The sequence below is a fragment of the Microcebus murinus genome, chromosome 5 (assembly GCF_040939455.1).
Source record: "Microcebus murinus isolate Inina chromosome 5, M.murinus_Inina_mat1.0, whole genome shotgun sequence".
In the NCBI taxonomy this organism is placed as follows: domain Eukaryota; kingdom Metazoa; phylum Chordata; class Mammalia; order Primates; family Cheirogaleidae; genus Microcebus; species Microcebus murinus.
Genome location: NC_134108.1, coordinates 26577767 through 26602619, shown reverse-complemented (window position 1 = coordinate 26602619; position 24853 = coordinate 26577767). Strand labels below are relative to the sequence as shown.

At 38.8% G+C, this 24853-nt stretch overlaps 1 protein-coding gene and 1 long non-coding RNA gene across 4 annotated transcripts in view; one reads left to right on the top strand and one right to left on the bottom strand.

The window, feature by feature from the left end:
- Positions 1 to 24853, top strand: part of PDE7B (phosphodiesterase 7B) — a 310933-nt gene that overhangs the window by 271431 nt on the left and 14649 nt on the right. For all 3 annotated transcript variants that reach the window (XM_012739467.3, XM_012739466.3, XM_012739465.3), the window contains 4 exons: positions 1857 to 1957; positions 3404 to 3535; positions 18195 to 18286; positions 22986 to 23130. In XM_012739467.3, the coding sequence (XP_012594921.1) occupies positions 1857 to 1957; positions 3404 to 3535; positions 18195 to 18286; positions 22986 to 23130 (470 nt within the window). The remainder of the gene's footprint in view (positions 1 to 1856; positions 1958 to 3403; positions 3536 to 18194; positions 18287 to 22985; positions 23131 to 24853) is intronic.
- The window catches only part of LOC142870931 (uncharacterized), a 43453-nt gene continuing 25296 nt past the window's right edge, over positions 6697 to 24853 (bottom strand). The window contains exon 3 of the long non-coding RNA XR_012919272.1: positions 6697 to 6784. This is a non-coding gene — a long non-coding RNA (uncharacterized LOC142870931). The remainder of the gene's footprint in view (positions 6785 to 24853) is intronic.

Here is a 24853-nt window from a genome sequence, read left to right as displayed (position 1 = left end):
ATGTAACTGTCAAAGAAGAAATGGATCTGCTCATATATTAACAAACCCCCAATAGGATATGCCTCAAATAATTCTAATCAGAACATGAATTGTTAAAAATCTTCAATAGCCTTTTTAAAAAATAATAACTATCATTTACTTAGCACCTACTATAAGCAGGGTACTTTATGCAAGTCATTTCTAACCATTTGAACAAATCTGCAAGTCGTATGCTATCGTATGCTATCATTTAATCCATAGTTAAAGAGAAGTACACAGAGATTTCATTTCGTATCCAAGGCCAACAGCTAGTGAGTGGCAGAACCTAAGTCCAAGACTAGGTCCGTCTGACTTGCAAGACCACTGTCTTTCCACCCAACCCCGCCATTACTCTGTATCCAAAGGCAGCCTCAGCTTTTATTTGACTCTGTGCATACTCTTATTTATCTGTCAGTGAATTATCCAAGGGCACCTTTCTAATCACCAAATGACTTTCCTCTGCCACTTAGCATGTTTCTGACTTCTTTAACTTGCCATGTGGCTATACTTTGAATTTAGAATCTGACTTAATGCCATCAGGAGTAAAATAACAGTGACTATGGTAATAACAGCAGCCACAACCACTTATATGGTGCCTATATCTGCTGGGAGCTCTTCCAAGAACTTGCATATGTTAACATATTTAATACTTACAGCAGCACTTTGAGTTCATAGCTATTGCTATCCCCATTTTATAAAGAAGGAAACTGAGGAAACAAGCAATTAAGTAACTTGCCCAATATAGATAATACATGATAGAGCCAGGGTTTAAATATAATTGTAAAACAAGCCTTCTGAATAAAAGGCATATGCAACACAATAGAAATTATCTGAAACCACCCACAACATGGCTCATTTCCAGAAACACAAGTAACCTCAAGCTAATTGTATTTTAATTGATTGAGCAAAGTAACAGCCATGAATAGGGCCAAATAATTTTGATTTGTCTAAAGAGAAAGATACAGATTCAGATACTTTGGACATGTGTATGTACCCAGAGAATATGTAAAGAGTGCAGACTTGCCAACAGAATTAACACCAGAATCCAGATCTAGATTTCTAGCATGGGTTAAAAGAACATGGCCACATTTGCAAATCTAAGCATTCTATACATACTGAATATACTGCAACCTAAGCTTTGCCTTGGTCAAAAGCTGAAGCAGACTAGTGTCTTCCATAAATAGCAAACCAAAATTACCTTGCCTGTGTCTGTACTTGGTTCCAAGAGCACTCTAAGCCTTGCATTAGACTTGGGGGAGCATGAAAGATAATACCTTAACTTGAACAAGGTTGAAATAAATCCAAGAAGTTCTCAGTTGGATCAATGTGGTACTCTGAATTTCTGCTCGAAAAAGCCCCAGATTTGCTTTGGTAGTATTTGTTATCCAAATAATAAATTCATCTTTGGATATCAACAGCTTGATGCTACTAGGGCTCTTTGAGAGGAAACTTCGTTTATGGAGTAGTATTCATAAATGGCAGCAAACTCAATTAAACTATAGTGTGAAATGAAGTTATCCTTTTCCTACATATTTATTTTTCCTGTGAATGGCAGCCTTCATGAATGGCAGAAAGGGGGATTTATGAAGGAGATGAGAAGTCTCAAGTCCTTGCAAATCCTTTCGGCCTTTCTCCCCTCTGCTCTCCATCTCCTCTTTGCTAAAAACAGCCAAGTAGAACTGCCAAGCTTGCAAACCACATTTATTTTTAAAGGATATCCAGGCTGCACATGTTGGAGCCACCAATATTTTTAAGCAAAAAGAACTCTCAACAAGTCTGAGCTAGTATACCACTCCTGCTTGGGTTTTAGCTGATTGAGTTATCTGTTTGCCTCCTAGTCATGGTTCAAGAAGATTACCACAGCCAAAACCCGTATCACAATGCGGTCCACGCGGCCGATGTCACCCAGGCCATGCACTGCTACCTGAAGGAGCCAAAGGTAAGACGAGACCCAGCTGCCTCCTCGGCCACCTTGGCAAGGAAACTACCTGGTAGGACCCAAATCACACAAAGTATCTGAGTAAATATGGTATGGGTCATTCATAATATGAATATAAATTATTTTTATTAAAGTTCCAGTATCAGCTCTGAAAATCTTATAATATTCATGAAAAAGGATGTGAATGGTCTGAGGTTTTCTTTCATATTTTTTATATTTTTGAGGCTGCATTTAGGACAGAAACAACTCTCTCTATGATAATCTACACTTTAGATACTTTCAACAATCTCAAGAACTAGCTCTTTTTTGCCTTAAACCTTTGCCACAAATAGCACTAGCACTGACTGAACTTGACTGGGAAAAGTCTCCCACCTCATGGTTTTTGATCAAAAAATGGAATCAAAACTCTTCAAGGCTCATGTTCCATTTACTGCGAGCCAAGTGGACATCCTGATTCAGGGCCCAAGAAAACTTGTGAATGTCAAAGCCCTCTTAGAGCAAGCATGCTCTGATGCAATAAACCAATCTAAAGTTAAAAATGTAAAGCATAATAATAATGCTCATTACTCAATATCTAAGCAGTTCTTAACTATATAAAATTTAGTTGGTATAATGTACAGGATGAGTTTTCTTAAGGTCTCTGGAAAATGATATTCCAGTCTGAGACTGTCTAATTCAATCCATTCTAACATCCCACTAAATATACAGATGCTTTGACAACAACCACGAAATACACAGATGCCAAACAGGCATTCTCAGGACAAAGCTGGATAAGATGCCCCATCCCCCTAAAATATCCCAAAAACATGCATGATTTTGTTTTTTAATCTCTACGTAGTACAAAAGTTGTACGATATCACACAGTTATATTTTTAAAGTTAGTACTAGGTTCCCATAGTCCTGCTTGTTTTCCTAGCTAACCAAAAAATCACAGATTCTCATACATTTCCCCACTATTTAGTACACATTGAAGAAATATGCAAATTTTGCAATTCAACCCACTTCTTTCAAAGAAGTGGCAAAGATATATTAGATAATTGAAACACACAAATGATTTTTGTGATATTCCATCAGGTTGGCTTCAACTTTTTCCTTCATTTACAGCTTTCTCGAGGAGCAAGGCTGATTTCAGGTTCTGCCTTCTCCCTGCCCACACTGAAGCAACGTTGCTGACAAGCAATGCACATCACAACAAAAACACAAAACCGAGTGGCATCAGGAAGAGGGGGGTACCTGAATGGCCTACACAGTTTGAGTTTACTTGGCTGCTTTCCTTTCTTTCCTGAGATTCCATGTCAGTATCACCTCATCAAATGCTTCAGAGGGTGACGGTCTGGCTGAGAGATTTGAGCAACGTCATGATGGTTCATTCTGTTTGAGCCAAAACAAATGAAAACCTGTTTCTGGAAACACACCAATCAATCTCCCAATTTTATTTTTTAACAGCTCGCCAGCTTCCTCACGCCTCTGGACATCATGCTTGGACTGCTGGCTGCAGCAGCACATGATGTGGACCACCCAGGGGTGAACCAGCCATTTTTGGTCAAAACTAACCACCACCTTGCCAACCTATATCAGGTAAGGAATCCCAGTACAGAGCCAGACACAGCACGGTCAATTGCCTTAGGCCCAGTGCTCAAGCCTGAATCTTGCCCTCAGAGATACCTTCATTCAGGGTTGGCCCCAATGATGGGGACCACATTCAAAGAGCCTGGGTTTGAAATAGGCCCAACATATCCCACAAGGGAGATTAAATTAATTTACAAAGATATCCAAAAAATTTAATTTGCTCCAAAGCAAGTTTGAAATTTTCTGAAATCAGATGAGATCTCTGAGCCTAACCTCTAGTGGTCTGAGAATATCTATCTCTACGGAGAAACTATCTTGTATACAAATGGCCAGTAGAAGCCAGTTCTTGCAATGCTTCTATGATCCTTCCCAGGAGCAATCCTAATTCAGACTTGAGTCTCTGAGGCCATTTCTGAATTTTCTTGGCCTCTGAGTCAGAGGTATGTTATCAAAGATAATAGACATACTTTGTTGTTATAAAATAGTTCAGCAGCATGAGTAGGTTTGCATGAAGAATTCTTATCTGCAATATCATCTCAGATATTAAACCCTATATCATAAATAAATTACTCCCAGAATTTTCAACATAGTTCTTTGGATCCTTCACCTGTCATTAACAAAATCATATCATACAATGGAGTCATTGATCTCAATTTTAGTAGATCTTCTGAAAATCTAAGTGCTGAAAGAATTCCTGACAGATCACCATCAAACAGTTGCATTAAACAAGATTTTGCATCTTGAGGATGCATTCATTTCCAATAAAGTACAATTGTAACATGAAAGGAAGCCTCTTCCCATCCAGTCAATTAGCTCTGGGCACAGGTAAGAACTGGTATTCCAAGGCTTAGGGGTCTACCTGGCACGCACATCAGCGCTAAGCTGTTTCAGGCTGTCAGCAGAAACTGGAGCAGGATAGATGTGGGCAGGTAGAGGGGACAGGATGACTTTGGAATATGAGCTGAAAATTAACCAAAGATAAATAAACAACTAAAACTAAATTTTCTAAATCATCTCAAAAGTTCAACTTATTTCTTGAGAAAAGATATAAACATTTGACTAGAGGAGAAATAAATGACTTTCCTGAGAGCCCCCAGGTAGGTGTTTCTATTCCTGTCAATTCTGACTCTTTCAAATGTCTTTTATTAGACAAAGGAAATCAATCAACAAGTTGGGCCACTTGGTCCATTCCCATAAAATGTAAATGCTTGCATGATTCTAATTTCTCAGAATCAAATAAACCATATCAATGAAGTTTAAGAGAGTATCTACTGCTATTGACTGATTTGTACATGAAAATAAGGGTCATGAAACCATGCTTTGCACATAGTATACAAAAGCACATAATGAATTCTCATTTATGCAGGAAGTCAAAGAGAAATATGCCAGATGTTAAAGAAAGACATAAAAACAAGAAAATAAATTAATTAAATACTCACTGATAATTAACAAAAATTGATTCTCAAAAAAATGACACTGTAACCTATCTGATTCAGATACTAAAGATTTTCTAAGAAAAATGGATTCCTTACTTAAAATTTTAAAGTACAGATAATTTTTAATAATTTTTATTTTAATATCTTTATTAAAAATAAACATTCCAATACAAACAATTTCTACAGCCTTTTCAATGCAACATACAGTCTTGTATGTTTTTAATCAATAACTATTTATTGCATATATCAGCTGATATACTAAGATTTAGGCATTCAAAGGTGAATAAAACACAATGTCTGCCTTCAAACATTTGTCCAGACTCATATGCTCAAAATGAGCAAAATTCAAGCCAACTTAATTCCAGTTTGAAAGGGATTTGAGGAATTAGCTAGAACATATACATACACATACAATTTTTTAAAAAACTTTTTAAAGAATGAATGCCTGTGTTGTTCTTTGTATCCAAAGATGTCACTACAATAAAGTGAGCTATTGTTTTTATTCAGGAGTGAACTTATCCATCTGAACTGATCATTTTACTTTAATGACTAAGGAGAAAATAGAGTAAAGAGCTCAAAAATGACATTCAAGATACTATCTTCATTATCACTTGCTCTATGGTCTTAGGATCTGTTGGAGGCTAGAAATCCATGTCTTTTAAGAGCTAGGGATGGTGTTAAAAACAAACCAATATCATATAGTATCATAAAGACCCTGTCAGTGTCCTACAGCTGGCTAGAATAAAAGCTGAAACTTTTATCAGCCAAATTGGGACTTTTAATATTGAAAGTAAAAATTGTTTAAATGGATCTGAAAATAAAATGAGATTTCGATTTTGTCAAAAACAAAAAATTATAATGTCTTTGTATTTGGCCATATACCATCATTGATTAACTATATTAAGGAATGCCCAAAAGATAAAGAAAATTTCTTATAAAAAAATTCAGTTCAACAAACTATATAACTAACCTTTATTCAATACTTACTATGATCCAAACACTGGACACTTAAATGTCTTTTAAGTATTATGTTATTTTTTTAATTTTTTATCTTTTAACTGAATCCTAGGGCATATATTATATTATTTAATCCTCACAGTAGCCCAGTGAGGTGGGTATTGTTATCATAGCTACTTTTCAGAAAAAGGAAAAATGATACTTGGGAAAGTCAAGTATTTTTTCTGAAAATAAACAGATAATTAATGGCAGAATGGGGAGTAGAACTCATGTCTTTTGTCTCTATGTGCATTCTGCCCTGAAATTCATATTGATCTCCTGTTATGTGCAAGAAACTGAGAGGTCTCCTCCAGTCCTCCTGTTCTAGTGAGGGAGACAGAGGGTTACAGACAAGTGATTTGAAGTGTGGGAGACTTCAGTAAGCACTCTAAAGTATATAGCTATAAACAAATGTGACAGGAAGACAGAGGAGAAAGAGAAACTGACTCTGCAGATGGCTTCCAGAAAAAAAAAAAAATCAGAGAGGAAGAAGGCTGTAAACTAGGTCTTCAAGCGTGAGTAACATTTTTAATAGCTGAAATGATAATAGCATTAGAGTCAGGATGAGCTGATCACTTCTGGGATTAAAACCCACAATTCCAGAATAACTGGAAATGGAATGTTCCTGTGCCCATTAGTTGAGCATGTCCTGCCAGCTACAATTCCTTCTCTCCCATCACTGTCCTGTGCATATTGTGATTAAATGTATATTCTCTCTTTCATAGAAACCTCAGATTAGTTGTACAGAACATGACCTGGGTTAGGAAATCTCCACTCTGTATTAAGTTGTAGATGAGGAACTGGCACAATTCTTCAGGTTTTCAATCTAAAGAAAAAAAAATCATGTTACATAATATATAAGCTGAGCAAACACATGATATTTTAAAATCTTTGGAAATGTAGCCTTTAGTCTCTTGAGGGCCTGTTGGTTGAGACACAAATGGGCTTTCAGGAAACAATATGCAAATTTTCACAAGATGTACCCATGCACATTTTTCTAAAGAGAACATCTATAACTTACTCTCAATCGAATTTTAAAATGAGCTATAGATTCTGAAAATGTTAAGAACCATGGTAATGAATGAAAAGAACATATGTACCTATATACAGAAAAATTACACATGCACACGTGCACGCTTGGTCAACAAGAATGCCTTAGAGAGGATGTGCCAGGAATTATGTGGCTTCGAGAACACCCTGTGCGTGACTTTGCTGCAACCCAGACTTACTATAAATGAGATAAAATGGAAGAGGGCTTCCTCTCCCTCCTGTTGTTGGCTGTGCTCTTTTAGTTCTAATAAATAAGATCATTGCATAACGCCCAGCATTTTCTTCTGCCCTGAGATAAAGAGAGAGCCAGGGCTGCCGAAGTGAAGGCCAGGTCAAAGGGTTCCCTCCTATTGTCTGATATCTGGACTCACTAGCCGAACTGCCAACCAAGTTCAACACAAAGGCCCTGAAAGCACTTCCACCTGGCACCTCTCTCATAGGATGGGAAGCAGTCCAGGTGTCCGGGGTGGACTGAAAGGAAAAGGAGCATGTGAGAGATAGAACCAAGAATTTACTTTCCATCCTTCCACCCTCCAACCACACACAAATTTAAAGGTGGCTTCAGCAATTGTACAAAGTAAGCACTAAATCAGATGCAACATTGGTTTTTACAATTGTAAAAGGAATCACTGTCAGTTCAATTTAAAATTTAATTACTTTTGATAGAGTCTAACAACATATTAACTAGTGACAGAGCACCCTATAGTAATAAAATAATAAGTATGAATATCTCATAAACCTTATATTTAATATTTATCATATTCTATGATGTCTTGCAGAAGTTTATCATCAGTTTTAGTTGTTTATCACAAGTTCTTAGAGGGGGTCGGTATGTTTCATCACTTTTTATTCTTAATGATGCTGAATCACAAGCATGAAGCTAACTAAGCCGAGAGGAATGGTCCTTCCACGTGGTTCTACGACCTCTCCTCAAACAAACATCTGCAAAGATTGTATATAACCTCACAGCTTCTACAGTATGAAAGGTGTTTTTGGAAAGTAGTGTTAAAACTATAAAAGGAGGTTGAAATTTGTTTTTTCTGTTCCATAAAGTTTCTGCTGGCCCTGATCTATCCCATGGACAGCAACTGGTGTCCACGCTCCTTGTGCTCAGATCAATGTCTTGGGTAGATGCAGATCGAACACGGGAAAGACAGTAAACAAGGCAGTGCCATAGTCTCTGCAAGGACCAAGGTCTTGTTTAGGGCTCAGTTCCTCTGAGACCTCCTGGGCTGGGGCCCTTGTAGTGTCACCAAGGAGACCACTTGGCTTGTTAGGGAAGAACTCAGCAGACTCCATTATCTCGAGTCAAGCGTCTTGTTTCATGAGCAATTAAAAATGAAAACACAGACAGTGTTCCTGTTGTTGTTTTCCTTCCTACGTCCTCTAGATTTAAAAGGTGTAATTAACTCTGATTCCTGTTGTATGCCAGATTCAGTTTATCATCATCGTTCGAAATATTTTCATCAAAGAAAATGTTCAATAAATAGTGGGGGAAAACAGTGTAAAGCTGTCTCGTAATGATAGCAGCTCATCTCCGCCAGATTCTCTTTGACAAATAGTCTCTTGATTTAATTAGAAAACTTGTGTTGGTGGTTTATTAAATGCCAGGTGTGTTGTTATTAGCGAGCAAAGGGATTTTGTTTTGTTCTTAGGGTGAATAATACTTGATAATTCATACAAAAAGAGAAATAAAGGTTTTGCCTTAGAAGTTTTTAGGGTTTTTTTTTTTTCCAAATTAAAATTCTAATTGCTTTTGTTGCCACAAAGGCCAATGCTTACTCTTTCAACTGTAAGATGAAGATTATTCTTAAAACTACAAGTATGAAGAGTTTGAGACACCAGAACACATTGTTATTGGGATAATGCGAAATTACTGAGCTGATGCTTGGTAAAGGTGAACAGACATGATACCTAATGTGATATTCTAATACGGACTATGATTTCATGGGATAGTAAAGTAGCATCTTCTCCCCCATCTGTTGAGATCTCCATGACCATTTCTGACGATTTTCTTCTTTTTCTCTGCCTACCTTTTGTTGATACTGGTGCTGAGTCTCTGTGACAGCCAGATGAGTGTGGAGGAGTAGAGCCGCCCCCCTGCTAGCGGGGGCAGGGCATCATCATCTCTGGCGGGTCACTAAGACACCCCAGGGTATCCGAGCCTGCTCACTGGCCCTCTCCTCTCTAGCAGGGCACAGCATCATGCTTTCACCCACCTGCACTCAGCCTTGCCTGCTTTCGGCCCTTTCCCCACTGTGAAGCCAGAAGGAGCTTCCTGAAACTCAGATCTGACCACATGGATTCCTGCTTAAAACCCCACTGCTCCTCAGCAGTTATTAATAACACAGTTTAGGCTGGGTGTGGTGGCTCACACCTGTAATCCTAGCACTCTGGGAGACCAAGGTGGGTGGATTGCTCGAGGTCAGGAGTTCGAAACCAGCCTGAGCAAGAGCCAGACCCTGTCTCTACCATAAATAGAAAGAAATTAATTGGCCAACTGATATATATAGAAAAAATTAGCCAGGCATGGTGGCGCATGCCTGTAGTCCCAGCTACTCGGGAGGCTGAGGCAGGAGGATTGCTTGAGCCCAGGAGTCTGAGGTTGCTGTGAGCTAGGCTGACGCCACGGCACTCACTCTAGCCTGGGCAACAAAGCGAGACTCTGTCTCAAAAAAATAAATAAATAAATAACACAGTTTACAAGCCCTATTCTGATCTGACCCTTGCCATACCTGCCTGCCTCACTTCCCACCATTACTCTTTTAGGCTTCCATGCATCAAGCCTGAACTACTTTCATTTTCCCAAATGGATCACTCATTCCTTTATTCATCTAACAAGTGTTTATGCAGTGCTTAATATGTGCCAGGTGCTGGGGGGAACAAAACAAATAAAAATCCCTTCTTTCTTCCAGGGGAAATAGCTAAGTAAAATATATATTCTATTAGAAAGTGATAATTTCCAAAGATAAAAAGGAGTGATAAAACAAGAGGAAGACATAAAATGTCCCTCTTGCTTCTAGGTCCTCACATTCCTGCTCTTCCTTCTGACTATTGTAATCCAGTGTGTTATTGTAATCCAAAGCAATATTGTGTAGTGTATTTACCTTTCAGTGTATAGTCTATACTCTCTGACTCTTCTAACTCTCTCATCCTTTGATCTCAACTTGGGCATATCTTCCTCTTGAACACCTTTTTTTTCTGTAAAAATCCATCTTACATGCCTCTCCTGTGCAATTTCCCGGTCCTTTACTCCTTCCCTTATTGCGGTATGTATCACTCCAATTGCCGTTGCCTCGCCAGATGTCCATACCTCCAACAGCCTGTAAGTTTCCAAGCACCTGACTCGTTCTCTGTTGTATCCTCAGTATTCAGCACAGGTCTGGTATTCAGTGAATATTTAATAGCTACTCCTACCGATGCTCACAGTCCTACTGAGAATACACCAAAGACGCACCATGCGGAAGTAGTAGCCATGATTTAAAAATGCTTTATAATGATCTTATTTGCATCTTGGAATTGACGAATGCCATCTGATCTATGTTATTTCTGAAGCCATTTACCTGATCTTGGTTGTCTGTGAATGAGTAGTGGCACAGGGCCAATTGCTATAATAATTTAAAAATATCTTTGGCTTTTACCTAAGTCTAAGGATTTCACAACAGAAAATTCCAAGTCTGGCTTCTATTAGATATTGACCAAAAGTTCAAATAGGATGCTTTTTTCTTTTAACAGTTCTTTTAACTTTTGTGGCTACTGAACCTTGGGGTTTGAGATATTAATTACTCAGTAGCTATTCAACCAATGTTTACTGTGCCACATACTGTGAAACAGAGATGGATAAGATACACTCCCAGCCTTCAAAAGCAGTCATGTATGGCAGCAGTTTTCAAACAGAGTGTGTGTGCCCAGGGGAATACGTGAGGACTTCCCAAGGTGTACACACGCATTAATCATAATAGTGTCAACAGAATCCATTTTCAGGTCCTTAAACTGACCTGCCTGGAATGTGCTTTCAGGGCAACCAATCCAGTTCTACTTTCCACTCATCTTTCACAGTCGCCCTGCTTCCGCTTTACAAAAAGACATACCACTTACCCATTCTGAGTTGTGTAGCATAGTCTTCCGGGTATAAAACCATCAAAGGGACAATTTAAAATATTAAAACGTCTTCTATGATTGAGGAACCATAACTCTCCCATCCATCTCATGAAATAGATGTTTTACAATAAATTTTTACTCTTAAGCATAATTATTTTTTTCCAAATTGGCAATAAACTTGTGTTTTGATCAATTAGTTACTGATAACAACTGCACTATAGACTCAAGCTGGAAAAATATTTAAGACTCAGAGTCTGATGTTAGGAAAACTTTTTAAATTCAAATTCCAAATTGATGTACTTACTTTTGTTGCAGAGAAATATGATAGGGTGACAATAAAAGATTTTCACACATAAAAATACATTGCATTAAAATAAAATTCTGTGGGGAAATGGAATGAAAATATAAGTTCTAGAGGGAAAAGAATCAACCTAAAATTTCTAACGCAGGCCGGGCACGGTGGCTCACGCCTGTAATCCTAGCACTTTGGGAGGCCGAGGCGGGTGGATCGCTCAAGGTCAGGAGTTCGAAACCAGCCTGAGCGAGACCCCGTCTCTACCAAAAATAGAAAGAAATTAATTGACCAACTAAAAATATATATACAAAAAATTAGCCGGGCATGGTGGCGCATGCCTGTAGTCCCAGCTACTCAGGAGGCTGAGGCAGTAGGATCGCTGAGCCCAGGAGATTGAGGTTGCTGTGAGCCAGGCTGACGCCACGGCACTCACTCTAGCCTGGGCAACAAAGTGAGACTCTGTCTCAAAAAAAAAAAAAGAATAAATTATTCATGTATTTTTTCCAGTGGGTATTGAATGGGCTTTAAAAGCCATCAGTATTTAGATTTCCTTAGATATATTTAATACACAAAACAGTGATATAATGATTTTATATTAAAATACCAATATTCACTAATAGGCAGGACGTTATATCTTTTGTAACCACCACTTAAATTTATGATTTTTAAAAATTTAGATGTGAATTCTGAAAAGTGTGAGGAGAGCATAGTTTTTCAAAATTCATTGAAGAGTGAGGCAGACCACTTGGGCGTGGGAGCAAAACCAGCAAACAGAGTTGTTACAAGGAGTTTTAGACACCAGGAAGGAAGAGGGAGCTGTTAGTTCTGTTGGGAGAACCAGGAAAGGCTTTCCTAGCACATCAGTGGTTTGGCTCACAAGCAAGCAGATAAATGCATGTACTTGTATGTGCATGTGTGTGCATGCATGCGTGTGTGTGTTATTCTGATTTTATTGAGATTTCTCCTCACTTTTTCTGGAGTTATAGAATTTTTTATTGTCATTCCTTATGCAAAAACCAAGCATTATTATAATATAAATCAAGACATTGATAAGACCTTTCCATTAACTCTTTCAGGCTGATATGGAAGACAATAAATTAACTTTAAATGAACTTGTTATATTCATGATTGAATCAAGACTGAAGTTTATTTCTATCCTTCATGAAAGAAGTTTGGCAAATGGCAGTCCAGGGCAGGCACAGCTACTCCACAAAATCATCAGGGACCCAGGATCCCTTTAGTTCTGTAATCTATCATCGCTAGGGTGAGGCCCTTGTCCTCATTGCCCAAGACAGCTACTAGAGCTCAAGCCATTGCTGCTGCGTTCCAGACTGTGAGAAGGTAGATTGGGAAAGAGCAAAAGAGGCTTCTCTCAGTTCAGTCAGTTCCCTTTAAACAAGCTTCCTGGAAATCCCACACAATACTTCTGCTGGCATTTAATGGGTCAGAACCAAATGATCCAACCCCGCTGTAAAGGTGGCTGGGAAATGTTGTCTTTATTCTGGACAACCGCAAGCCCATGTAAAAACTGAGGTTCTGTGAGTAAGGAGGAAAGGAAAACAGATTTAGGGGCTGAACAAACTGGAATCTCTGGCCCACTTGATGCTTAATCTTAAACCTAACACCATCAAAATGATGAATCAGTGTGCTCCTTCCCTTTATGTAACCCTCCTTCCCTTCCTCCCTTCCTCTAACCCATGAATTACTACAGTCCTTGTGCAACTCTTCTGTTTTCCTTTTGTTGTTGTTCCTACTGCTCTGGTTACCTGGTATCTCCACTGTGCTGTCCATGTGTCCAAAGGCATCTCAAACTCACACATTTCACGCTGAACTTTATACCTGCGGCTTTCCCATCACCGTTAGTGGCTGCCGCATCTTCCTGTTGCTCAGGCCAGAAGTACTCCAGTCACCCTCACAGATCCAGAAATCAACCACCTCTTCCCATCTCCGCTGCTACCTCCCTCGTCCATGCCTCCATCACGTCTTGCCTGGCTGGATGCTATTGCCCCCAAAGGGCCGGCCGCCTACCTGCTTTTCCCCTCACCCCCGCCAAGTACATTGTCAACATAGCAACCAAAGTGATCTTACTTAAATGTAAGTCATATGATTCTACTTCTCCCAAACCCCTGCAGTGTATCCTTATTACTCTGAGTAAAAACAAAAACACTTATAATAACCAGAAGGCTATGCATGTGTCTCATGACCCCTCTAACTTCCTGTCTCCATACTTGGCCTTTCCCACTGTGCATTGACCTCACAGCTATTTGCTGTTTCCTCTGAAACATTCTTCTTCCAGATAGTAGTATGGCTTACTCCCTCGTACCTTCAAGTCTTTGTTCAAATCTCACCTCTCACCCTGACTACCTTATGGGCCTCCACCCAAAAGACTCCCAAATTATTTTTCCTTCTCTCCATGCATTTACTATCTTCTAACATGCCATACAGTTTTTTCCACAATGAAAGTATTTATTATGTTTATTGTCTGTTTTGTTCACTGACATATTCCAAGCATGTATCACAGTGCCTGGAATATAGTAAGTGTTCAATAAATTTGTTGAATGAGATCAAATAATTTGTTCAATAACCTACTTAGCAAATTTGTAAAAATTCTGTGCAAGGCATAGAGTTGGGTGGGTACAACAGGAACAAGGTAGGCTTTCTACTCCTGTAGCTTATAATCTAATAAGAAGAAAAGGAAGTACATAAAAAACTCACATAAACAGGACTGAGCTCACCCTAACTCAGAACTCGAGGAATGCCAAAGGAAAATTCAAAAGAAAAAGTATTAGACTCAGAGGAGATCAAGTTCCCCTCTCACTGAGATGACTCCAGATGGTTTTCTGGGTGGAGTATTTGAAGAGAACTTTGAAAGACAGGGGGTAGATTAGTAAGTAAATACAGAGAAAGAAGTACTTGAGGGTAATAAACACCTTGGAAGACTTGAAAGTAGCAAAACAAAAAGACACTGTCAAATACTAATAATTTGATATTTATGTTAATAAGTTATAGTCTTATTAATATATCATTTATTTACACAATAAGGGCTTTGTAAGAAAGGAGAGGTAAGGGGATTGAATTATCTCAAACATCTAGAAATGGAATGATAGTGGGGACAATTTTCAAAGAGCATTGAATGCTGAGCTAAGGAATTAGGCTTAATTTATCCAGTAGGGATCCACTGTGGAGTTTGGAGCGGGCATGGGGGAAGGCGGGTGGCATGTTCACAGTGCAGGCAGGTGAGCAGCTCATTGAGGGCTGTGATTTGTCTCATTTTTCTTTGGACCTCCAACACCTGCCACAGCACCTGGCTTATTAGTGGGTGCTCCATATTTATTTATGTTTCAACCAATGATTGAAGAGATGGTAGAAAATCTTGTCAAACAAACAAGTCACATTCTAGCAGCTGTTGGGAGGATGGCTTGAAGGAAAGATAGTTATTAATAAGAAGGATGAGAAAGCCCTGAAACAGGGTTGTTCAATGAAAGAAGAACTAGGTACAAGCAATGACACCACATAGGGAAAACCAAATAGGATTCAGAGACTGATTGGAGATGAGGGTTAAGAGTGAATGAACAATAAGTTCAATCTAAGTCTACTCAACTCATAACATATTCAAAGCACAGGACTTTTAGCAGCAAAACGAGATTCAGAGGTAAATGCAAAGATTCCAATGTGGGCTTAGAAAATAACATCTAATTAAAATAATCAACCATAGACTTTTTTTAGGCAACTATAGGTGCCTCTTGGGAAATTAAGTATAATTGCAGGCATTCATCAGCTTATAAATTTCAGGCTTTTGAATGCTTGGAGGTGGCAGTGCAGAGGAAATTCTTGGGAGGAACCAAGGGAGTATGCAGAGTCTGGCAGACCTGGGTTCAGGCCTTCCTCCGCCACTCACTCGCTGTGCCGCCTCCCTGGGAAATCTGAGATTCTATCATCCAGGAGTTAATGATAAAAACAGTAGAGGGGTGTGTGAGGTTTATACGAGGGCACGTGAAGTGCTTGGCACAGAGTTGGTGCTTGATAAATGTTAGTCTTCCCTCCCTACGCTGCCCTTCTTTTCTTATTCTCTGGAATCCACTGGGGTGCCCCTACTGCCAGCACAGTTCTGGCCAAAACATCCTCTGTGCATGATGACTCTTCCACAAAAGGGTGTGTTTGCAATCATCTACACGATTGTCTTTTATTCTGTGCCAGCTTCCAAGCCCAGTTGATTTCCTTCCATTTCTCTGGTGCTTATCTCCAAATATAGTTTCACCAGCACATTTCTCAAGTATCCTTTTATTCTGTCTTCAGGAAGGTTATTAATGAAGATGTTAAGTCAGGCTGGCATAAATAACAATGCTTAAGGCCATCTCCAGACACTTTCGTTCCACTCAGCAGGGATATGGTGTCATTCATCATTAGGTCTCATACAGTTTTCCAGCCCCTTGAAAAACTCACGTGAGGACACTCATGCCCACATCTCCTTGAATTAGTCTCACGAGAACTCATGAACGGCTGGATTAAATGTCATTGTAAGATTGAACAGCTGTTACATCACACTAACCTATTATTCTCTGCTCCCATAAATCTTTACAATCAAAACAAATTAGTCTAACATGTTATTTCTAATCAACTGTCTCTGTTGTTGTGTGTGGCTCATGCCCAAGAGGAGATGATAAACCAGTTGATAAAAGCAACAACATCTCATCACTGCTCCAAACATGGTCGAGTGGTGAATAAAGAATAATGACTCCTTGGCAATGAGAGAAATGTATAGCAACACAAACAGCCTCGACACAGGGTAAGCGTAAGACTCAGCCTCATGAAACTCATTATGACAAAGTCCTGGAGAGAAATCAGTTTGGAACCAAGAATAGTTGCAGCTTTCTTGAGCTTGTGTTTTCCTAATAGACCCTGGATTGCGTCACTCACAGAGATTCTCTTTCTTCCTTTGCTGAAAGTTGAGCATTATACAGGTGGCTCAGATACAGTTGAAGCATAATGATGGCATGGTTTTCAGTCTCATTCATGGCTCCATTTAGTTTCCATATTATTTTCCTTGCTTCTTTCCCCTCACTTTTTTAAAAATTGTGGTAAAACACACATAAAATTTACCATCTTAACTATACAATTTTGTGGTATTCAATACATGTATAATGTTGTGCAACCATCAACACCCTCCATCTCTAGAACTCTTTTCATCTTGCAAAACTCAAATTCTGTACCCATTAAACAATAACTGCCCATTCCTCTCTCCCCTGGCCCCTGGAAACCACATTCTATGTCTGTGTCTGTGACTGTGACTACTCTAGGTACCTCGCGCAAGTGGAATCATACAGTGTCACTAACTTTTAAGGAATGCTGTTGTCTCAGTCCACTTTCTCTTACTATTGATAATAACAGACTACCTGAAACTGGGTAATTCTCAAGGAAACAAAATTTACTTCTTACAGTTATGGAAGCTGAGAAGGCCAAGGTCAAGGCGGGCTGCATCTGGTGAGGGCCTTCTTGCTGATGGGGACTCCGTGCAGAGGCTCAGTGCAGTGCAGGGCATCACACGGTGAGGGGCTGAGCACGCTAGCGTGCTGGCTCAAGTCTCCCTTCCTCTTCTTATAAAGCCACCAATTTTCCTCCCATGATAACCCATTAATCCATGAATGAGTTAGCACAGTCATGAGGGCTGCCCTCAGGATCTTATCACCTCTTAAAAGCCCTGTCTCTCGATACTACCACATTGGGGATTAAGTTTCAACATGAGTTTTTGAGGGGACAGTCAAACCATAGCAACTATCTCCTTGTATTTTTTGTAAGTTTATAACCCCTCTTGAAACAAGATTTGAACGAATGAAGAAATAAACAAATAAGAAAATAAAGCAAAAATATTGCCTGAGCTCGAGATGGGTTCTCTTGTATATGTATGAAGTCCGTGGTAAAGCTATAATGTTTGCTAATTAGAAAAAAACACAGTCGAGTGTAAGAAATATTCATTATTGAAATGTTAGTTAAATGTTCAGATAATAAGCATATTTAAAATAACAGTAAAGTCAAAGGACACTGAACATAATAGAGGTTCCCACAAGAGGAGAAATATTAAGATAATTGAACAAGGAAGAAATTGTGGATTCCAACTCATAGACCTAATGGGCTAAATGCGAATATGCCGGTCATGAAGATTATTGGCAGAGCTGCCTCCAGGACAGTGGTTCTCAAACTTTAGCGAACCTAAGAATTAATCACCACAAACCTATTGAATCAAAATCGTAATGGCTGGGCTTCAGGAGTCTGAATGTGTCACCAACTCTGTGGTGGCTTGGATTTAGGAGGTTCTTTTCAGTGTTGAGAAGCAATGGTTAAGGTAATCCATTAGACCAGAGGTTGTGAAGCCTGCCTCTGTTCAGGTTGGTAGTATAATCTTAGATTATGTTATGACTATAGCGCCACAGTATCCATTACTACATATTTTCCACTGCTTTGCTTTCTTTCATCTACATTTAGTGTTGCCTTGCCAAGCTATTGAAAACAGGGGCAGAAGCAGGAGTGAATGATACTGGAAATAGATTGTCACCCACTCCTGCAGCAGAGGGTCAGCCCAGGCCCTGCTGCTCTCCCACTCATGGTGGCCTTGACAGTAGACCTCCTGGTAGTTTTTATCTTGTGTTTCTTTTCTGGTCTGTCTCTGTGTCATCAGGTACAAAGTGGCCGGAGGGAAAATGCTGGCCTCAGTGGAGCTGTGTTCAGCATGAAAGATCAGTAACCGGCTTCCCTCTGATTTATAGCTTTTTTTTTCCTCCCCCTTTCTTTCTAGAATATGTCTGTGCTGGAGAATCACCACTGGCGATCTACGATTGGCATGCTTCGAGAATCAAGGCTTCTCGCTCACTTGCCGAAGGAAATGACGTAAGTGCTGCCGAGATGAAACACACTGGTGTGCACACAGTGAAGATAAGCCTTTTTCTCTAGGGCGAGCCTGGGCCCCCTGGCGTGAATGGCAAGCAGCCAGCCGGCTGTGCTTCCTGCCTGTACTGGGGTGTCTATCTATCAGAGGAGATTTGGTGTCAGTTACGGCAACCCAGAAACCAGAATCCCTCTGTGTGCTTTGAAAAGGCCTTGGACAGTCAATGACCTGCAGTCAGGAAAAGGGATAACAAACAACTCTCAGTTTTCACACTCTTCAGCATCAACACTCTGCTTTGCCAAATTCCCATCCTTTAAGTTAGCAAAATTGTCCTCCCATGTAAATCCAAATAATAAATATTTGTGAAGAAGGGACGTAGGAGTTCTCAAGCTAGATCTAAAGCTAATCCAATAAAGTGTGTTTTGTAATTGCCAGTCTTACCAAAATTAGAAGTCAGAAATTATTTTCTAAAGTGTCATTTGTTAAGTAATTGAATTGATTCCAGCAGTTTTTTCATGATTAGTTTACCTATGTCTCTTGTGCTTTAAACAGAAGGGGAAAACACTAGTTTCCTGGTTCACAGTTCGTTAGCCCCCTTGTGTAGACCAAGGCCCTACTAAATCCAAGGCCATTGCCTCATTTTCCTCATAGCCCCAAGTTAGCTGCTACCCTGTGTTCCAAAGCCATTACTTATTTGCAATCTGTTTAATAACAATGTGCAGAACCCAAGTGACCTAGGTAAAAGGAGTAAATAAATTTCTGTGTACAGTAAATAAATTTTCTGTACCTTCTTAATGACAGGTACATATATAACTTGAGGTTAAAGGCCAAGTGGTATCTCCCTATAAAACAGGCAGTATGCTCCGGGGTTGTAGGTTTATTCTTGGCCCACTGATACAATCTCATGCTGTTTCCTAGCACCCAAAAGAATGTGGAATTTGCAGAAGGAACTTCAGTTCTGATAACTTTTTATCCAGGAATTAAAGAAAACCAGTCCTCGTGCATGGAATAAAAACCTGTTCCTTTTACTAGAATAATAAATTGCAAAGATTGAAAGGACTAAATGCAAAAAGAACTAAAAACTAGAGCAAGAAATCATTTGAGAAGGAAAAGAGAAAAGATGAGGTAAATGGGAGGGACCAATTTATAAAAGAAAAAAAGAAGAGAAGAAAAAATAGTGAGGACAGAAAAGAAAATGCAAGAAAAATGGGAGGAAGGGACTCGGGCGGCCAGGCTTGTCCCCTTTAGTGCTCACATTCACTCTGTTTGTTGCTCAGTTAGTATTCATTTCCTAAAATACTCCTTTCATCTCTATGGATTCCAAATTAAAATGCGATAATTTTTTAAGTCACTTTGTGGAACACAGTGTTATAAATTGCTTTTGCTAGAATAATTGTTATGCAATAATAGATGCAAAAGGACTTTATAACCAAAAGCTATCATCATCATCATTACACCATGCATTACATCATCCTCATGTAAATACTTTAAAGTCCTTTTTCTGATTTTTAAAAGTAAGACAGGTTAACCATAGAAACTAAGAAAAACTTAGAAAAGTATTAGTTTGAACCTTATGAAGTTGCTATTTTTGAGGGTCAAAAACCATAGACTATTGGCATTTTCATACAGTTCAACCTGATATGAAAAAGAATACTAAAATTACTGGCAATCCTGCCATCCAGGAATAATTCATATTAACCTGGCTGGTATATTTCCTTTTAGACTTTTTTCAATACAATCGTATTTTAACAAAATGAGAGACTTATCCTGTAGTTATGTCTTGATATTTTTCATTTGCTGTAAAGGCTTTTTTCCATATCATTAAGCCTGTTACTTAAATTAAAATCGGTTTATTGGCTACATGACATTACTGTGTCAAAATCTATGCAACTACTGCTTATCATTGGGAATTTAGATAGTTTCCAAATTTTTGCCATTATTTATGCTCGACAAGCATTCTTAAACAAATATTGTTATCCCAAACTCCAATACTCTATTTTCTCAGAATATGTTTGCAGATAGAAGTTATTAGTGAGAAAGGTCTGAATTTTTAACACCTTTGTTTTATATTATCAAGTGGTTTTTCCAAAAATTTGTATCTATCTGCATTCCTATTGTTGGATCATAAGAAAATGTACCAATGCACCATCACCAAAATTGTTCTATCTTTATTATCTTTTTAAAACATTTGCAAATTTGACACATATATGTGAGTATATACATGCATATATATGTATATAGAGAGAAATAGAGGTTTTCATTGAATTAGTATACATCATTTAATTACAACTAAGACAGAAATTTTTCATATATTTACTGGGCATTGCTATTTCTTTAGAAAACAAATTTTTATATTTGTTCTTTTCCTATTAGTGTTATTCGTTTGTAAGAACTCTTTGTATATTAACTACAGTAACCATTCGTTATATGTCTTAAATATTACTTGATGTTTTTATTTACCTAAAAATTTTAATTTGATTCATGAAACATTTCACCTAACCAAAATAGTTATATTTCTGATTATAAATTTAATAAATTCATATTTTTAAAAAATTTATAAATGTTGAGAAGTATAAAGAAAAAATCACCCATAATCCTACTATACATTGTTCCAATTTATTTTCTATGACCATAGAGATCATGCTTTACCTGCTTTGTATCCTGCTTTTTAACATAATAATAAAACATAACATTTTTCTATGTTAAGAAATATAGCTGTATACTATCATATGTAATAATTGCACAATAAGAATGTGTCATGGTTTATTTAACTAATCTCCTTATAAATTTTTGTGATTATTTTTTGCCTAAAATGTTTCATTATTATAAACAATAGAATAAGCATCCATGTAATACACATCTCTACTAACATGTTAATAGAGATTTATAGATAAACTCTTGGTCAAATCATTCATGTTCATTAAATGCTTTTAAGACTAAGTCCTAAATTATCGTCCAGAAACATTGTGCTAATTTACACTCTCACTAACAGAGAAGGAGTGTAATTATTTTCTCCATACCATCAGCAACAATAAGTATTACAGTCATTCATTAATTCAGGGAATTATTTAATAGTAAATTTTAATCCTTACCAATAAAAATGGGAAAGTAGTATCACATGGCTGTTTTAATTTGCTTTTGGTTATACTAAGAATATTTAATATCACTTGACATTTGGGGAGTAGTTTGCATTTCTTTTGTGAATTCCTTGCTTTACATAATTATTTTTAATGTTCAGAAGTAGATTAAAGATAAATGTGTGGCTTAAAACATGTGAATGGTGAGACTATGAACCTTTTAGAATATAATATGGGGGAATTTTTTCATCAAAGCTGGGAAGGATTCTTAAATAGGAGAAAAATCTAAACTAACCGTAAATAAAAAGATTTTTAGATTAAGCTACTTTAAAAATTAAGACTTCCTTTTATCAATAGACATCATAAAGAAAATGAAAAGACAAGTCAGAGTAAGGGAAGAAATTTGCAACATGTAAGTGACAAATGACCAGTATAGGCCCTAGGGAAACTTCTGCACATGTCTAACGGAGGTATACAAGGATGTTTACTGTGGCATCTTTCACAGTAGCCAAAAACTAGAAACAACTCAAGCTACCATCAAAAGCAGAACAGATAAACACATTGTAGTATCTTCCTACAATAGAGACAATATAATAAAGAAAATGGGTGAACTACAGCCTTCACATCAACGTGGATGAATTTCAAAAACATAATGTTAAGCTTAAGAAGCAAGTTATAAACCAATATGTACCATATAACTGACTGTTAAACCATATTGTTTACACATGTATGCACAGGTGATAAAATTATAAGTAGCAAGAAAAATGATTAAAACAGATCAAAAGAGTGGTTACTTCAGGGATTGAGGGGAACAGGGTTGTGGTGAGACAGGCAATAGGGACCTTCTGGGGCAGGCGGATGTTCTTGACCTGTGTGGCAATTATGAGATGTTCACCTTATATATGTGTACATATGCTCCATGCACTATGCAAAGGTGAATTTTAAAAATAGTTATGGATCTTTCCTTCCATTGATTACTTTCTAAATGTGAGGCAAAGCTCTAACTTGCTTTATTTTTCCAAAATCTCTCTCTCTCTCTGTATCATTTGTTGACTAGCATATCTCTTACCCACTAGCTTGTAATGGCATCCTAATCACCCTTTTGTTTTCAAGTTCCAGTATCTCTTTCTGGCTGATCTATTCTGTTCTGTTGATGGATCTTTCCATCCCCTAGTACCATTCACCGTTATTCCCATCGTGGCCATTTCTATTATTTTGCACTTTCTCTCTCCATGCAAATCTTAATGTTTGAACTGGTTTGAACTCTCTAAAAGCACAACCCGAATTCCTGTGATTCTGTGAGTCTTTTTGTGTCCTCCTCCTTAAAGCATGCATTAGTTTTTCTACCCGTAGGAACCATGGAAATGTATAAGCTACTACAGCTTTGTTCTCCCAAGGCTTCAGTCACTGTGCACAGCTGTTGGCATGCCTCCTGTCTGAGGACAGAACTGACAGTGGGAGAGACACTCGCTCGTGGGCTGTGCGGGGCTGGGACTCTGTAATAAACAGAATCAAAGGCAGAAACGGGAGTACGAGCCACCTGATGACGAGAGAATCAATCGCCCTCCTCAAAGGGATTTGCTTTCTGTGTGTGTGTTTTTCTCTTTCATTCCTGTGGATGCAGACAGGATATTGAACAGCAGCTGGGCTCCTTGATCTTGGCAACAGACATCAACAGGCAGAATGAATTTTTGACCAGATTGAAAGCCCACCTCCACAATAAAGATTTAAGACTGGAGGATGCCCACGACAGGCACTTTATGCTTCAGGTAAACAATAACAACTAACAGCCATTATCCTTGCTGAGTAAAAACACTTAGGAATATAATCAGTATTTTAGCACATTTGAGAAGGAGATATCTCCCATGCTGTAAATTAAGCAGTGATCTATTTTATTAAAAGCTTTGAGATACATGAAATTTTTAAGTGGTTTACAAGCAAACAAAATCTGGGTTTCGTGTCAGCAAGTTGATAATATCTCATTTTTCCTTGTTCAGTAACTGCTTCACCAAAGAGTAGCTCCACTGGATCTACCACATTTTGTAGCTTGCTGTGAAATTGAACACTGTCATTCCTGTGCAATTTTAAAAGACTGTTTCTGTAACACAAAAACTTTATGTTACCTGTAGTTCAGACAAACACTGAAAAACAAGTGGACTTCCTTTACCTAAAATGTATTTAATCAAACCCTGTTTTACTTACTTTTACTATCTAAACTATTTTCATCTGAGGCTCAAACATCTTTATCTAGTCTTGCCATTTTTAGGCAGCAAAAAACAAATTATTTTAAGTTGAAGTGAATTGAGTTGAATCAGATCAAGCCCAACCCTTTCTGCTTTACTCTGCAGAAAGGAGCCATTGGTACAGGGTTTTTTGCTCCAGGCTTCCATGCTGCCCTCTGTAGCTCTCCAAAGTGTTCCATCCTTGCTGGGAAATACCCTACTCCCAACTATAGAACTATGATCCCCTCCTTTTTCCTCCCAAACTAGTCTTCTAGTCGCTGAGTGCCACAAAGATTAACCAGGTGTCTGATTTCAGTGATTCAAGCCAAGCTGTAAGTAGTTGAAAGATTTGGCCTTGAACACTTAAACGCTTCCAAAGGAAGGCTTACTACATCAAATGACTCCCTCGAGGCAGAACCTGGAAGGGACTTTGCCCCTTACCCACTCCAACATGTCCTGGTACCCTCATTCACCAGGAAATAAATGTAAACAGCCGAACATGCAGCTTAAGATAATCCAAGGCTCTTCCAGACCCCACCATTGCTAGCTGGTCTGTGATCCCAAGGAATTCAGTCAAAACAATGGACACTGCTGGTGGGCTGGTCTCTTGGCAGCAGTTGGTGGTTAGAAGAGAGAAGCAACTTCTCTGGAAATTCAAGATTACCCTCCCAGGGTCATCATCACTGATGAAAGCTGACATCCCAGATGCAGACTGGGGTGAGGCTAGTCACAAAGGCCCTGATGTAGCTGTATAACAAAACGCTCCTAGGTTTGATATGACTTAGTTCCCTGGCTGGCAGTCTGAGCTTACACACACAAACACAGGCACGTAAATGCCAACACACATAACCTAAGTGACGTATGGAGTCCATCAATGTGGCTACTGTGAGAGTGAGGTCCCGATGATCTCACCTGAGCCTGGAGAGGGGGCCCCTGCAGCCTCCCTGCCTGTGAGGGATGGGGCAGCAGAAGGAGCCAGGCCATGGCTTTCCTTGGCCTGCCCGCCCAAGTCTCCTCCAGGAAGCTCCATGTCCTTGGACTGTGGCTCTTCCCTGCTTCTCACGGCTGTAAAGCCAGCGTTCTGAACGAAGGCTTTGTGCGGCGGTGAATAAGTTCTGTTTCCCGCAGAGGCAGGTCAGGGAGGCCGTCTGTAAATATGGGCCTGGCACCACGAGGCAAACTGGCGGGCTTCACAGCCCCTTTGGCTAGGGGCGCATTTGCAACTGAAGGAGCATCCTCTGACAACCTCTCCCTGCCCTGTCATTTCTCA